Source organism: Melospiza melodia, chromosome 4, assembly GCF_035770615.1.
Source record: "Melospiza melodia melodia isolate bMelMel2 chromosome 4, bMelMel2.pri, whole genome shotgun sequence".
NCBI lineage: Eukaryota > Metazoa > Chordata > Aves > Passeriformes > Passerellidae > Melospiza > Melospiza melodia.
The window spans coordinates 15,503,741-15,518,718 of NC_086197.1; the positions used below are offsets into that span (position 1 = coordinate 15,503,741).

The window sequence follows — 14,978 nt, forward strand, 5'->3', positions numbered from 1 at the left end:
TAATGCTGTACATTAAAATTTTGAAGTAATTTTATCTTGCTCATCATCACAGCATTTTCACCATACACCATCAGTTTACATGTCCATGGATTAATTTTGAGCTGTTACTAACACCATTTTTTTTACCACTGCTACCTATAAGCCATAATTCTGGACTTTCTCACACATCCAACACTCATGTTTTTCTTGATCAGCAAATACAAAGGATTTCAATTTATGTGATCCTCCCTAAAACTTAATCATGAAGCTTGCACTCTCCCTGTTTTGCCCAAAATGAGAAACTGTTTTTCATGGCACTGCTTTCTCCTTGGTGTCTCTTCAATACTGACAAAACAATGACAGCTCAGTCTGCATGCCCTCATCCTTCCCATCAAATTTGTCACTTGTATTTCATCTAGTGATGATGCTGCTTGGGTCACCATTACAAAAGGTGCCTGAGCCTTTTTTTTAAAAAACAGTTCTTTAGCTCACATCAACTAGCAAATTTTTTTTTTGACTTCTGAACTTTTAATTTGATGAAAGGAATTTTCCACCATACATTTGACTAATCACTGACTTCAAAACAGAATCCCATATTAATAAAATATTCCACCTCTTCCTGCAAAGACAAATTTGTCTCTGCCATTTTATATAATGAAGAACAGCTGTTTGCCAGCCACTGGGTTTATTCACTTTCTTCCATCCTCTCCTAAACCATGCCCTATCACCCTCTCAGTGATATCTGTTATGGTGGTGATATCTATTACAGTGGTTCTTTCTACTAGAGTGGTTCTGTCTTGGTTTTCTATAGGAAAACTTGTAATCCCAGTGTAAAAAAACAGACAACAGCTAAAAATAATTGCATTTGGTAAGAGTGATCTAACAGAGAAGAATACACAACAAAGGCACGTTGGTTCGGGTAGTTTTAGGCATTGTGGCAATGTTCCTACCTTTTAAGAAAGGATTTAGGTAGAGACAATATATTAATTAGGATAATTGCCTATTTTTTATTTGCTATCTTCTATAAAACAGAATTGTCCCTGGAAAAACTGACACATGAGATCTATAGCATTAGAGCATGTTAGTGAAATCATTGGAGTAATAAAGAACAAAATATGAGGGTCAGGACACATAAACACACATAAATACCTGATTCCATCTCTCACACATTTCATATATCTTTGTGGCTATTATAACACTGAAGGTTATACTTAATAAGCCAAACAAGGATATATATACTATAGCCTTTTAATGTAGAATAGCTACACACATTCCAAGTAGAAAATTGTACATCTTTTGTAAATACTTTGAAAATTGCCATAAACTCTGTAGTTTACAGCTGCATTTTATTTAAGGGAATGTATACAACTGCATAAGCAAGCAGTCACTTATTCTAAGTGGTTTAAAAAGTTATTCTATTTAACAAGGGAGGAATGAACCAATCTCCAATAGTTAACTGACTGCTATACTGACCAGAAAACTCTCACCAGCATAGAAGTTGTATTTAGGAAATTAGTGATCATGAGATCAGTATGACCTAAGGGATTTTTAATTTTCTGTTTAAAAAAATGGTCTTTGTGAAGAAAAGCACTGCACTAAGTCTAAAAATCTCTAACGGAATCTCTTGAATCTCTTCTGTTTTTCTGACTTTTTAATACCACTTTAAAACAAGAACCAAATGAAAGAAGGGAAGTGGGACAGAGCCTTAGGTTGGTCAGGTGTGTTTAGAATGGCTCTGTGGAGAGAACCAACATTACCAGTTGTTTAGAGACACTATGATTCTCTGATTACCCTGAGAGCCCAAAGCTGAGCCTTCTGCTGCTTGCTGCTCTCATGACCAAGAGAGGCCTGCTGAAACCTTGGAGAAATCAAACAGTGAAGAGTGAGGAATGTTTGAAGCCTGGGCAGCAGGGAGGTTATGGAGGAGTGTATTCCTTCTCTTAGGCAGAAGTGTGTGCACCCATATGTTGTGCTGCAAAAAGAAAAAAAAAAAAAAAAGGTAAAGATTATAAAGATTATCAGAGCTTTCTAATTTGTCTTCCCACTTTCTTCTCTAAGGCTAGTGGAGTGAGTGATACATGTCCTGCGAGTTGCAGCAGGCTTCATCAAGGTATGTGCAGAATGGTGCCACCACTCAGTGACCTCTGAAGTGCACAGGGGAGGATAAAACAGAGCAGAACATGAAAACACAGCACCTGCAGTACAAATGTGTATCAGAATACCTGAAATATTAGCATTACCTGAACCAAGCAAAATTACCTCCAAGCCCCCTGTGCTTCTGCCATTATGGTACATTAGAAGAAATCCCTTCCAAAGATTAATCAGCTTAGCTAACCATACACCGTTTAAAAATGCACAGAGCAGAGTATTAGCCATCCATGGAGCATACAAATAACTAAATGTGTCCTTTCTGCCTGGCAAGCACCCTATAGTTCAAGGTGGATTTGAAAACTGACAACAGATCTGGGCCAATGTGGTCTCAATTGTTATTTTCAATAATAAAGTACAGCTAGCACCTCAGCATGCAACCCTCACTTAGGGGAAGCAGACAGGGACAAAATGCAATGTTCTGGAAGAGCTTTTATGGAAATCATGCACTGCTTGTGACATGTGTTTGGTCTCTGGTGCTGCAGCCTTGTCTAGCCCTCGACTTTTAAATACCATCTTCCAAACTCCGAGGGTAACAAGCATAAACTGTGTCTATAAAACAACATCACAACTTTATTCTCAATAGCTAAGTATTGAAATGCAAGCATACATTATAAATAGAAAAACAGCTGGCTTGGAGCACATTGCAAGCCACTAACACAGTTGAGGGATTTGAATGACATCATAACCCGTGAGAGCATGTTGCTGGCCAGCTGGTGTTATTTATAATATACTCATAATTGAGGAAAAATAAAAAGGCAGAAGTTAGGTATTGCAGAACTAATAAAGTTGAATTCTCTCTTTCTCAGTGTCATTTAAATTGTTATCAAGAGAAATTTGAAAATTACTACTAAAAAGGAGGGGGGGGGGGAGGGTTATCACTTTATAATTACAACAGCAGATATAAATGTCATGGAAGCCCCCCAAACTGGGCTACTTGTTTTACTCTATTCATAGTACAGTAAGTTCTAGGAAATTACATTATTTCTCCTGTGTTGTTGTTGAAACATCACAAAGCTATTTTGCCCTATTTACAAGTAGTTCTCAACAATTCTGTTATTTTTAGCAAATTACAAACTGCTGTTTTAGGGTTAATCACAGAGAGAGTTGGAGGTTTTAATTGGTAGTCACCATATAGGCGTGCCAAGTTTAATAACATAAAGACACATTAAGGGAAAAGTAGATAACTGCCTGCCTGCCTTTTGCTACTATATAAATAAAATATCTATGCTGCTATGCATAAATAAAATGTGTATTTATATATGTACACAAAGGTATGCATATGTACAAACATTGCCCATCCATATTTAAGTTTTCATATATTTGAAATGCAGACACACATAAATACAAACGCACACACACAGCTACCTGAAAGTTAATCAGAATACATTTTCTTATTTTTCATGGCAGCACAAGCTCTTTTTGTCTGCTAACCCCTCAGTCACTAATTCACATTCTTTTAAAGGGAAAAAAAATATGCTTCTGTGCTCTAGTTTTAAAATGCAAAGGTATGATGTTATTTGTCACCATGCCCAAAAAAGTCCTTACTCGGTAACTTTGCCAGAAGAGGGAGAGAGAGAGAGGCAAATGCTCCCCCAGCTGTTTCCTGTCTACAGTGTCTGTGTAATGTAGATAAATGTGAGGATTTTCTCTAAATCCCTCTTCTGTTTGCTAAATCTCACTGTCACTGCTAAAATCAGAGCAGATAGAGCCTGCGCAATGGAATAAAGTCCTCAATATTGAAATGTGACATTGCTCTCAACATCTCACATCTCTCTGGATTTCTTTTTTCTCATCATTACTGCTAACAAATTCATTTCCAGACTTTGCACTTTCAAGAAGCAATGGAAAAAATCAACAGTCTTTCAACACAATTAGTTAAGTGCTGCTTGTGTGATTTCTTGAAGGTAAATCTTTATTACTATTTCAAATAATTTTTTAGTTTTATTTTGCTGTGTATTGTCTGCTGCTGGCTTGAGGAGTATTGTGCACTTTTCAATAACATTATTTTAGAACTGAGAATTATTTATAAATTGCTGAACATGCAATTTTATGTGATCTGGGAAATGGCTGTATGTAATAGTTGCAATTACATAGATAACTGTAAGGGTAAACTATTGCAAATACCTGTCTTAAATTTCACTTCTATTCAGAGAACTTTGTAATATTTCAGTTATGTCATTATTAAAAGGTCCACTTACATCATTGTCTATATTGTTAATGAATGCTTCTGAAAACATGAACTTTTAGCTATTTTCTGCAGGTGCAGGGTTTTATAGGAAAAAAGGTACTATTCACATGTTAAGTTTCTGCAGTTTTATTATACACAATTATAGAGAAAACGTTCATGCTTTCACAAGGAAACTTTTAAGGGATGTTGTCACTGCAGCAATTTTCTGGCAGCATCGTGGCATTTACTTGGTTTTTGCTTTCATAAATTAAAAGTAAATGAGAAGTTCAGTTTGTTTTCTACATTAGAAACCAGCTGCGACTCTTGCTGACCTTGCATATTTGTACAGCTTAAGCAATTGTACATAAAGAAAATGGAAATTCCTTTACATGTTCATCTCCAAGTTTTCCCTTCTAGGGAGGGCTTTCTCAGGAAAGTTTGCATGTGAAGTTTGATGTTATGACCCTATAATTTCTGCACAATAATATAAACTGTCTTAAGGTAAATTTGACTTCAGTAGGTGCATTGACCTCTGTTTCTGTCAGTTGGCTCGAGTCCAACTTTCCATTATCTGCAAATTTATATCCTTCAAGAACTTTTTTTCCCCTTAGTATTTTGCAAGGATATTTATAGAGTTGAAAGAATTATCTTATTTTAATTGCTTAGGGCCTAATATTTTTTTTAAGTTGCTCTTACACTTAAAACACACTTATCTCATTCCTTAATGACCTAATTACAGATCTGAAATTGCAAGGGATGAAATCATTCCCTTAATGTATAAATGGGCATCCTTTCCAATATACTTGAAAGAAGAAGGGTTGGGGTTTTTTTAAAGTATTGAGCAAGGCACTAAGAGACATAAAAGTAATGTGCTAGTTCCTCAGCTGTGCATCCTGCCAAGCTTCCTTGGAATCAATGGAACATATTGATTTAGGTTAGCATGTAGCCCAGATTCTCTGCTCAAAGTGAACAGTATTTAAGCCTTGATCCACTCCAGAGTATATATGCTTTATTTATATAACAATTACCAGTGAATACTGATATTTCATAATAAATGCACATTTCTACTATGGCTTGATAATCAGGCCCAGCCCCTCTGGAATAAAATGTAATTTTGAATATATAACTCTTGATTTCTTGCTGTAGCATATAGTCTCAAAAAAAATGTTGCCTCCTGCACGATACTTATAATTCTTGCAGATGTTCTTACATGTTACTGAAATGACCAAGCATGTGAAGAATTCTTATGCACAACTTGTGTCAAGTGACAATCTGTTAAATGAAGGGGGCTTACATAGAAGAATTAAGAAGTGACTGAGATGCAGAGTGTTCATATATGACATTCCTTTGTAGTGCTACTCTTCTGGACTACTAAAAGTGCAATGTAGCAAAAGCTGGCTATTTTACTGAAAAAAAAAAAAGGAAATTCCAGCTGTGAAAATATGGTCAGTCATTCTATGCAAGTAAAAGAAGTGCTTAACCAGGCTCATCTTGAACTTGTATTCAATTTCCTAATGTAATTAGATGCTTCAATAAACCCCACCCACACGCCAATGCCTTTTCTTTTAAGCTCTCAACTTTCTAGTCAGATTGGGGATAATGTAAGTACCCTGCTTGATGGTAGAGAACCTGCAGCAATATTGGATTACAACTCTGTATTTCCTTAAGAATATTCCCCTCAGATACAAAGGGGTACTTGGATTTTATCACTGGCATATTGAATCAATTAATGTTGTGTTTAATTAAAATGATGAAGTAAAGTTAGTTTTAAACTGTGTTTTGGAATTTGCTTTAATGAAACAGTACTTGATTTGTCAAACAATTGATTGAACCTCAGAAACATGTGAGCCTGTTTTCTTTTCTGCAAAGTTTTTACTTGTTTGAAAGTTCTTGACTGTTGTTAAATTTGGAGATAAAGTTAGAAATTCTCTGTGGTTTATACTGTGCAGCCTTTTTTGGCTTCCACTAAAGGAAAAACAGTAGATAATCTGTTTTGTCGTAGTTCAGTGCTGATATTTATCTGAAAATGCAAGCCAGCTGAGAAGTCTTTAAAAGTAAAAAATTGTTAAATGTCTAAAATTTATGTTTATTTCTGGACCAAATGTTATACGAGAACAAATTGTTAAATACATAATGTTCTTGTATTTGTAATGTCTTTCAGCTTTCTGAGGCAGTGTGCTAAACAGCTTTCTGCTTTACCTCCTCAGAACTGGGAACCATCTTAAACTGCAGGTGCATCACATTTATCTTATAAATTCAAAAATATGGCAAAGGAAAAAAGAAATTGTTATTAAGATATGGAATCATTGCAGGAAATAGTGCCTCATGTTATCATCATTCATTTACAATCTGATCTTTCTCCATCTGCCATTGAAGTCATGACCATGCATTTGAGCTTGTTGGGGTTTGCATGGCAAAGTTGGCTAAAGACACTTGTGAATGGGAAAGTAATTATTTTTTTTTTTATGATATATCATGGGATTTAAAATTATTCATTATTTTTACAGTGGAAATAAGAGACTCATCCAGCAAGGCACTAAGATCTCTTGCCAAGAAAATAAGAATTCTTAAAAATTATTGACTAAAAAAGGCTCAATATCACACTGGATCAGATCCCAATTGATCAGAAAATAGATAACTACATATTTTTTTCAAAAGTTCAGTGAAGAAATATTAAAGATTAAGTGGTCCCTGAACCCCTGAAAGAAACTTTAGGGAAGATGAATCATTTTACTTTCAATTACTTTGCACTAGACTGCTAACACAAAGCAGTTTTGAGCCAAGTTTAACTGTATGTGGAAGACAGATTTGTAACTTCTTACCTGACTGCAAAGCTAATGTTAACCTTAAAAGAGAATGAAAAAATTAAATGCAGATTTACACCTTTCAAAACTATCATTTTTGGCAAGTGATCTAAACAAGCTCAAAATATGCATTAAGCACGTTACTCAGTGTCCTGCTACTATATATAAATATCTTTTCTTAATATTAAAAGAAAAAGCTATCTTCTTTGCATGTTGGGTAAGAAATTGGGTGGACATAAAGGGATACAAAAATAAGTGACTAAATGGATTGGTGCAATTTTACACCCATTGAGAACTGGTCTTTCTTTGGTCATAAGTACAGGAAGATAGTTTGTAATCAAATGTAAATGAGAAAAGAATTATCACCTCTGTATTAACCTCATGGTCACATCTGCCTATGAGGGGACAAGTAAAAATAGAAATCTTTAATGGTTTAAAATTCACACTCCTGTTAATTTCTCAAATATTTGCCTGCTAGTAACAGGGAACTGAAAGAGTGAATGAATGTGGTCTTCAGCTACAGAATGTCCCACATCAATTCTTGTAACTTTGGCAAGTTGAACCTTGCAACATTTTTGGTTTTTCCTGGTGTTTTCCTTTCTAAGGTGGCTGGAGAACTGTGGTGTGCTAATAATGAACTATTTTTCTATTGGGCCAAATTTCCTTACAGCAAGTTTAGAGCCATTTATTCTTCTGACAATGTTGATTTTAGTTTAAACAGCCTTTCTCCATCCTATGCCACCCCCCATTTCCCACAGTACAGTGGCAGGCACCTATCATATTCCCTCTTAGCTTATCTGGTCTGAGACAAACCAATTCAAGGTTGCTTTCTTTATTTATATTATTCCAGGATTCCCTTTTTTTATTCCACTCTTCCATCTTTTGCTTTCCAAAAGCAAATATAAGTCATAGATACTACAAGGTTCCCTAACTAGATGTGATTGTGAGAATTCACCAGAATAAATAATCAGTTTCCAAAATACATAGACAAGAACATGTAGGCGGTTGCAAAATCATGGAGAGACATTTCCTGATACCAGGCTTATTGTCCAAGAAATCACAGTACATATTCATTCTCATTCACAAGGGTGCAGGAGTCATTTTTTGTAAGACTCTTTGGGGAAATTCTGACACTGCTTCTGCTTCCTTGGCAGGTGAAGATGCACACTGTGTCCTACATCCATTTCTTCTACCTTGGCCTGTGTTTGCTTACCTTAACCAGTTCTGTTGCTGCTGGCCCAGAGACACTCTGTGGTGCTGAGCTGGTTGATGCTCTTCAGTTCGTGTGTGGAGACAGAGGCTTTTACTTCAGTAAGTCCTCCCTTTCTTTCCTTTAACTGCTAAACACTTTCATGTAATCCACTGGAGTCTGCAAGTGCTGTAAATGAGCTTAGCTATGATCATCCAGGCTGCCAGCTAGGACTGGTGTCTTATAGGACTGGAAGATGCTCAAGCCTTCAGTTACCATAAAGCCTCAGTGAGGAATAATATTGTGCCTGTGTTAAACCTCTCTGACTTTCTGATAAATTTTTATGTTCAGACTTGTTATTGTTTTTCACCACTTTCCAGCTGTCGCTATTTCACCTGCTGTGTTCCTGCTTTCCACTGACCTGTCACTGCAATCAAATGAATGACAGCAAATACCAAACTCAAGACACTCATGAGGCAGAACTACATGTACCTGTTATGTGAGACTGCTAGTAAACACTTTCAGTACACACTTTTTCATATTAAAAACACACTAAGCTTCAACATCTGGTTTAAAAAAATGAAGAGCTGGAAGGCAGCAAGCAGAAAGTTACTGCATCCAAGTATCCACATGCTTCATCATTTAAATACAGGTGGAGGGAAATTCATGTGTGGTGAGATAATAAAGACTATCATCAGTACAGGCAACAGATAAAATTAACTCTGCCATAGTGAGGATCAAGAAATACTCAACTTTTATGTAACAGAAATCTATTTCTGATTTTCAGCTATTTGCCACTTAAAGTTAATGAAACTTTTAGTTAGGAATATATTCATTCTGAACACATTCATTAATACATTTCTTCAAAACATGGTAGAATTTGTGCTCCTACAGCCTCTGAAGCTAGCATTTACTTTTAATAACAATATGTATTTCTCTGATATCCTTGATATTCCTTCATGGCTGAAGCTTCTTGTCGTCTCTGCTACCATTTTTGTTTTTCTGATCACATCCACCCTATTCCTATTTATTTCTATTCATGGAGTCACTGCTTTCAATGTTTTCTCCTTGCTTGCAGTAAAAACAAATTCAGACTCTTGCACTTCTAAATTACAGAAAATTCTAATTTCTTCAACATATAAATTGTAGAGATTTTTACTATCTTCTTGGCATATTTTATTAAAGTTCACTTTTGGAACCTTAGTTTTACATATACAAAGTAATCGACTATTCACCAAAGAACCTTTCTTTTCTGTATTTAACACCTCAACTCCTGTGAATAAGCACCTACTCCAGGGTGCTGTTCAGCTTTGTATTCTGATGCTAAACACAGTATTAAAAGTACTGGAATCTCTCATACAGGAATTTACATTTTTCTACAAACTCATCAGGTGTTCATTTATACACCAAAATCTGTTGTGTTTATTAGCAGCAGAGTTAGGGATTATTTGAGTGTCCTACAAATGTTTTATTGCTGGAGTGCATGTAAAGACTGTCATCTCCCTGTCCTGTTTCTGCACCAGAAAACATTGAGACAATACATATAGAACAGGAGAGCAACTGTTCTTTTACTGTGGACGAATCTCAGGTGTTTCTCTACCAGCAAAATGTTTGCTGCTGGTTCAGAGACCTCTCATGCTTGCTTTCCACAAGAGAAGCTGTTACTGCCCAGCAATCAGACCTACTGTTAGGTGTACTTTGTGATCCTCAAGGTAAGAGGTCATGTGAAATGCTAATCATTAGCAATAACTCTCTTTGCTTTCAATCTCAGTTATTCTAAGGTTTCACAATCTGTTTCAAACCTCTACCCCAAGCTAGGTCATCCTTAATTTCAAATACCATGATGGGCTTCCAGTATTTCAAAGGAGATCATTACCTTTGCAATCTTGACCTTTATCTGCTGTCAGTTTAGACTTTCTCTCTAGACTTTGTTGTTTTCTGACATTCTGAGTTTTCACTAAAAATAATGTAACGACACCATAAATGTCGACCTTGTTTTCTATGGAAAACTGTGGAAGGTTTTCCTTATGAATGGCCCCCCCATTTTAGGAGTCCTGCACAGTTTCAATCAATAGCCTGCAGCTGCATCATTCAACAGGAATGTTATGAAGCTGACATGTATGTGGCCCCTTGGATACCAAGTAATGTGTGTGCTCTACCTGGCTACTTCTTATTTATGAGGAAGAAAATCTGTTTTAACCCTCTTCCTCTTATTTGTTAGAACTAGAGAAATATAATATAACTAGAGAAATACAGAACTAGAGAAAAGTAAGCCCAGTAACATTGTTAAAACAAATTGAGATTCTCATATCAAATGTACTACAGAATGCAGCATACTATTAGAAGTTAAAAATGTTGCTTGATTTCTTGGGACTTTTTAAGAACGCCACATCATTTGCAGAGGTAAAAACCCAATGAATTTTTTTTGTTGTTGTAAAGAGTATGTCAATAAAAGTAGCATTTTAAGCCTTCTTTTCTCATACTCTGGTTCCTTTAAAGTATAATCAATGGTAGTATTTGCCTTTAACTTGCACAGGAAATAGCTGTGAGGAATTTTTTTTTCTTCCATCATTCTATATTTCACTAGAGACTCCAAATATAAAGAATACCTTTTGGCTGAGGTGGAATTCCTGGTTCTGAGTCAAGGTCAAAGCTTCTGACTATTCCTTGGGAGTTGTGGGTGGAAGTAAAGATAGAAATAATTGTATTACTTTCTGTTGAAACTCTGTGCTTCCCAGCCACAAGGATGTATCTATGGCTAGGACTGGAAGACAAAAATTTCCTTTACATAGTCTACTCTGCCCAACTTTCTAGCTATAAAAGGAAACTCCTTACAGCTTCTGAGGAGATGCCCCAGCTGCTTACCACACACAAGGAGAAGTACTGATTTCAAGAGAAAGTAAAATGTGATTTCTACCACTCTCTGTTGTCTTGAGATAGACTGACAAGGAGCATTTTTCAAAGATTTTTAAGGGAAAACACAGCACAAATACCCAAATTGAGCATCTTCTTTTTTTCCTTGGTCACATTTAACTCCAACCAGCACTGGCTACTCCTCAGACAGTTTTTTGTTTCTTATCATTTACAAGAAAAAAGCAGATTGTTGCCACCATTTACCTAGGGACATATCTCTAGGAGAACTTCTGCCCCTCAGGTTCATGTGTGCTAGGTTTTGTTAGGATAAGATGACAGAGAACCACAGCTACAAAAGTGGCTACACTTAAACACAGCTCTTCTCAATGTTTCTCCAATATCAAAACCTCTGGATCCAAGAGTCATGAAGCCAAGTGGGATGGCTTTGACATTCACTTAAATTTTAATGTCCAGAAAGGTCTACCATGGTACACTCATTACAAAACAACGCTGAGAGGAGAGAATGTTGGAAAAACTTAAAGGAGAAATTACAGGAAACTTATAAAATTGAAAGCCTAAGAGGCGGGAATTTTTTCTTGGAATAGTCTAGTCTTATCACAGAAATTTACTTTGTAGATTACTCAAAAAAATAGTCTTCATAAATGTTGAATTTGACGAACAATCATTCATTCTTGCTCATGCTGTTTTCTCAGGGCCATTACTACCATGAGATCTAGTAGTTTGTTCTAAGGAGAAAATACTTTATTCTTTTTTAATCTTCTCCTTTGAAAATATACCTTTTATAATAAATACATAGCAGTCTTGCTAGCAATACAAAAGTGCCAATAAAGAAACAGATTTCTTAATTCCTTAAACATTTTCAGTCTTCTAATTTTTAAAGCCCAAGTTAGATGGCAATACTTATTTGAAACCATGACAATCAACATTCTGAATTAAAACTCCACCCTTTTTTTCTGTTAAAAACACTGCTTTAGTCTTTTGGTGAATCTTCTGAACAATCACTTGCATAAAAAAGCAAAGAGCTGAATTTGGGTACCTGAGACACTGGAGTTCCTCTGATATTCTTCAGAGAATGACCTAGCACATGCTTCCACGTGTAAAGCAGTGAATCCCATAAAAGATGGGCTTTTCTGGCATCAAGCTCAATGTTCCCTGTGTCACCTGCATTGAGGAGAATTACTGCAGATTTTTACTACTTTTTTTTTTTTTTTTTTTGTCCACTAAGACAATCAAAATTGTGTGCTGTCCTTGGGAAAATCCCCAGCTGTGCACAATGTAAGACTATTAGTTTATAATCATCAGAAAATCAGGATAAGCCTGTGAACATAATTTTGGGTAATGAGAGCTGTCATGAGATCCCATTGCTTTGTAGATCTAAGGTATATGTGGAGGAATTGCTGCCTTAGAAAAGAGGAAACAAGCAGCAGAGCAATAGGCAATTACGTTCTGCTTCTCCCATTTCCCTCTAGTTAAGAGCTTCTTGTTTACTTCAGGAAGTCTGCTTTTAAGATGTTATTAAAGTTTCTAGGCCTGTCAAACCTATCAGCATAATTACAAGAGATGGCATGGCACTCAGTTCTTTAAGTACTCCATACCTGTAGGAGCTATGAGTCATTAGCTCCTCTCTGCATCCCTGATTGAAAGGAATGTTAATGTTAGAAGCCCAGCAGAGGCATGCTGAAAAGCTGCCACGGACACACACAGACTCTGGTGTCACTGACAGTCTTACAAATCTTTGCAAACATGTGCTGGTCATCTTGGCTGTGTCCACACAGCAAGATCTGAGAGTGTTTTTGAGTTCCTTGGTCTGGCTACATGCCCCATTCATGTCCAAATATTGTATCTATGGAAGATTTGAGTGTATTTCTCTATCTATCCCTAGGTTCCTTACCTCTTACCCTGGAAAGGAGCTCAGGTGTGCTTTAGCCAGGTCTGCAGGGTCAGTGCTCAGGGAACCAGAACTATAGGCACAGCTGCTGATGGATCTGTATAAGAAAGAAAACAGTTCTGGCTTCTGGAATGATATCACTGTAGAGTCAAACAGCTGACACAAGTTTGCTGTGTGCTTTGTTGCCCCTGGTAGTAAACACTGAGGAAGATCTCTGAAAATAAGCCAGTCTTTGAAAGAATTTTCTCATTTTTTACCACATTAAGAAAGGGTAAGGAGTTGTTCATAAAGGTTAGCCTCAGTTTAGTGAGGTTAATCTCCTTAAGTTACCTCCTTAATAACAGAGAGGTTCTGTCTTCTTTCTCCATGGATTGCAGAGTAAGTCTAGGAAGAGTCAGCCTCTGATAGACACTAAATTTAGTCCCTACAAACAGGTCTCTGCAGCTAGTTCCTTAGATCACTAAGGATTTTATAATTTTTCAACCTTAAGAGGGACTGCAGTAGTGATGATAATTTTAATGAAGTGACTGGAAACAAATCATTGATCAAAATTTCAAAGAGAAACATCTCTGTAAAAAGTGCCTACTATCAAAACCAAATAAGTACATTTTCTCCACAAGTTCAATTTATATATGTCCCTTTTAGCTGGTAGATATCAGAGATGTTATTGCTTTTTATGATGTTTACCTTTTTTATGCACTAGACCAAGCTTCAAATTTGGTCTCAAATAACAGAAAGCTGTTACTTGACATTTGATTCCCTAACTGCTAGATGTGTATTTAATACACTGTTTAGTCTCATGTTGGATAAAGTCACTCAAAGAAGCCCTTGGCAAAATCAGCATTAATTCTTGGCATAGCTGCCCCTCTTACTTTTCCACTGAATCTTAAATACTGAGAAAAACCCTTCCCTGACTTCAGCTCTGGCACATGCCCTGTGCCATCAGCCAAAACCTTTGCGTATGGACCTCCTTGTTTGTTCTGGTATCAATAAGGCATTTGTGATTTTTGATCAGCAGCAGCAGTCACAGAGCGAATCATTCCATTCAGCAGAACCACATGCCCCATTAATTAAAACCTTTTGCATTTACTACCTGGGCATGGAGGGCATTCCATGCGCAGTGCTCATTCCAAAGGCAGAAATTCACAGAGCCATTTCTCTAGGGCTTATTCAGCACTTTAGCTCTTAGGCACCTTTCAAACCCTTTCACGTAGCTGAAAATCAAATAGAGACTTAAAGGCAACTCGGTGCTTTGCTAACAAAGGATGGATCTGGTCTTGCTTGTTAAACCAAATCCAAGCTTAATTGTTCAAAAATATGACAACAAATGAAAGAGATAACCAACAGTTAAGTAATTTCTCAGTCTAGAAATCAAGACAAATACCACAAATGTATACTTAGTGAAGAAATTATGCTAAATTTATCTCTGGTAATAACCACAGGAAGTTCAATGTCAAGAGGAAGTAAAAGCCATTAATGCCTACTTTCTGTGTGGTGCATTTAGTGCAAAAACCATTATGAAAGATAAATCCCAAATGCTGGGTCTAACTTTTAAGTAATGACAGCCATATTTCATGTTTGCCATATTTCATCACCAAATGAGGTTCTGAGAACAAAAATTCTAACACATCCATAGTCTTTGGAGGGGCATACCATATAATGACCAGTGGGTGAGTCCAGCTTGTGGACTTATTTAAATTCCTACAAAAATCCAGCCTAGTCTGAGATACTTTCCATGTTTTCTGATTGAATCCCATACGCAGAGAATTTTTTTGTTTTCAATGTCCTTACTCTCGCTAGGCAGAGCAGAATGCATTTGCTTATCTCATGTTAAATCCTTGAATAGTGAAAACTTGAATAGCTTCCTTTTATCAAAGAAACTTTCTAGGGCTCATATGTCTCTTGCCCTTTTTTTTTTTTCCTTGA

General features: G+C 36.4%; 1 protein-coding gene and 1 long non-coding RNA gene across 3 annotated transcripts in view; one reads left to right on the plus strand and one right to left on the minus strand.

The window, feature by feature from the left end:
- The first annotated feature begins 3,745 nt into the window (after window positions 1-3,745).
- Window positions 3,746-14,978, plus strand: part of IGF1 (insulin like growth factor 1) — a 55,188-nt gene continuing 43,955 nt past the window's right edge. The window contains exons 1-2 of the mRNA XM_063153987.1: window positions 3,746-4,034; window positions 8,256-8,412. Of these exons, the coding sequence (XP_063010057.1) occupies window positions 3,972-4,034; window positions 8,256-8,412 (220 nt within the window). The 5' untranslated portion in view covers window positions 3,746-3,971. The remainder of the gene's footprint in view (window positions 4,035-8,255; window positions 8,413-14,978) is intronic.
- LOC134417138 (uncharacterized) overlaps window positions 12,295-14,978 on the minus strand; it is a 33,077-nt gene continuing 30,393 nt past the window's right edge. Inside the window, exons 2-3 of one of the 2 annotated variants that reach the window (XR_010027513.1) lie at window positions 13,056-13,149; window positions 12,295-12,325 (exon numbers count right to left, since the gene is read on the minus strand). This is a non-coding gene — a long non-coding RNA (uncharacterized LOC134417138). The remainder of the gene's footprint in view (window positions 12,326-13,055; window positions 13,150-14,978) is intronic. The other variant, XR_010027514.1, reaches the window with a different exon arrangement.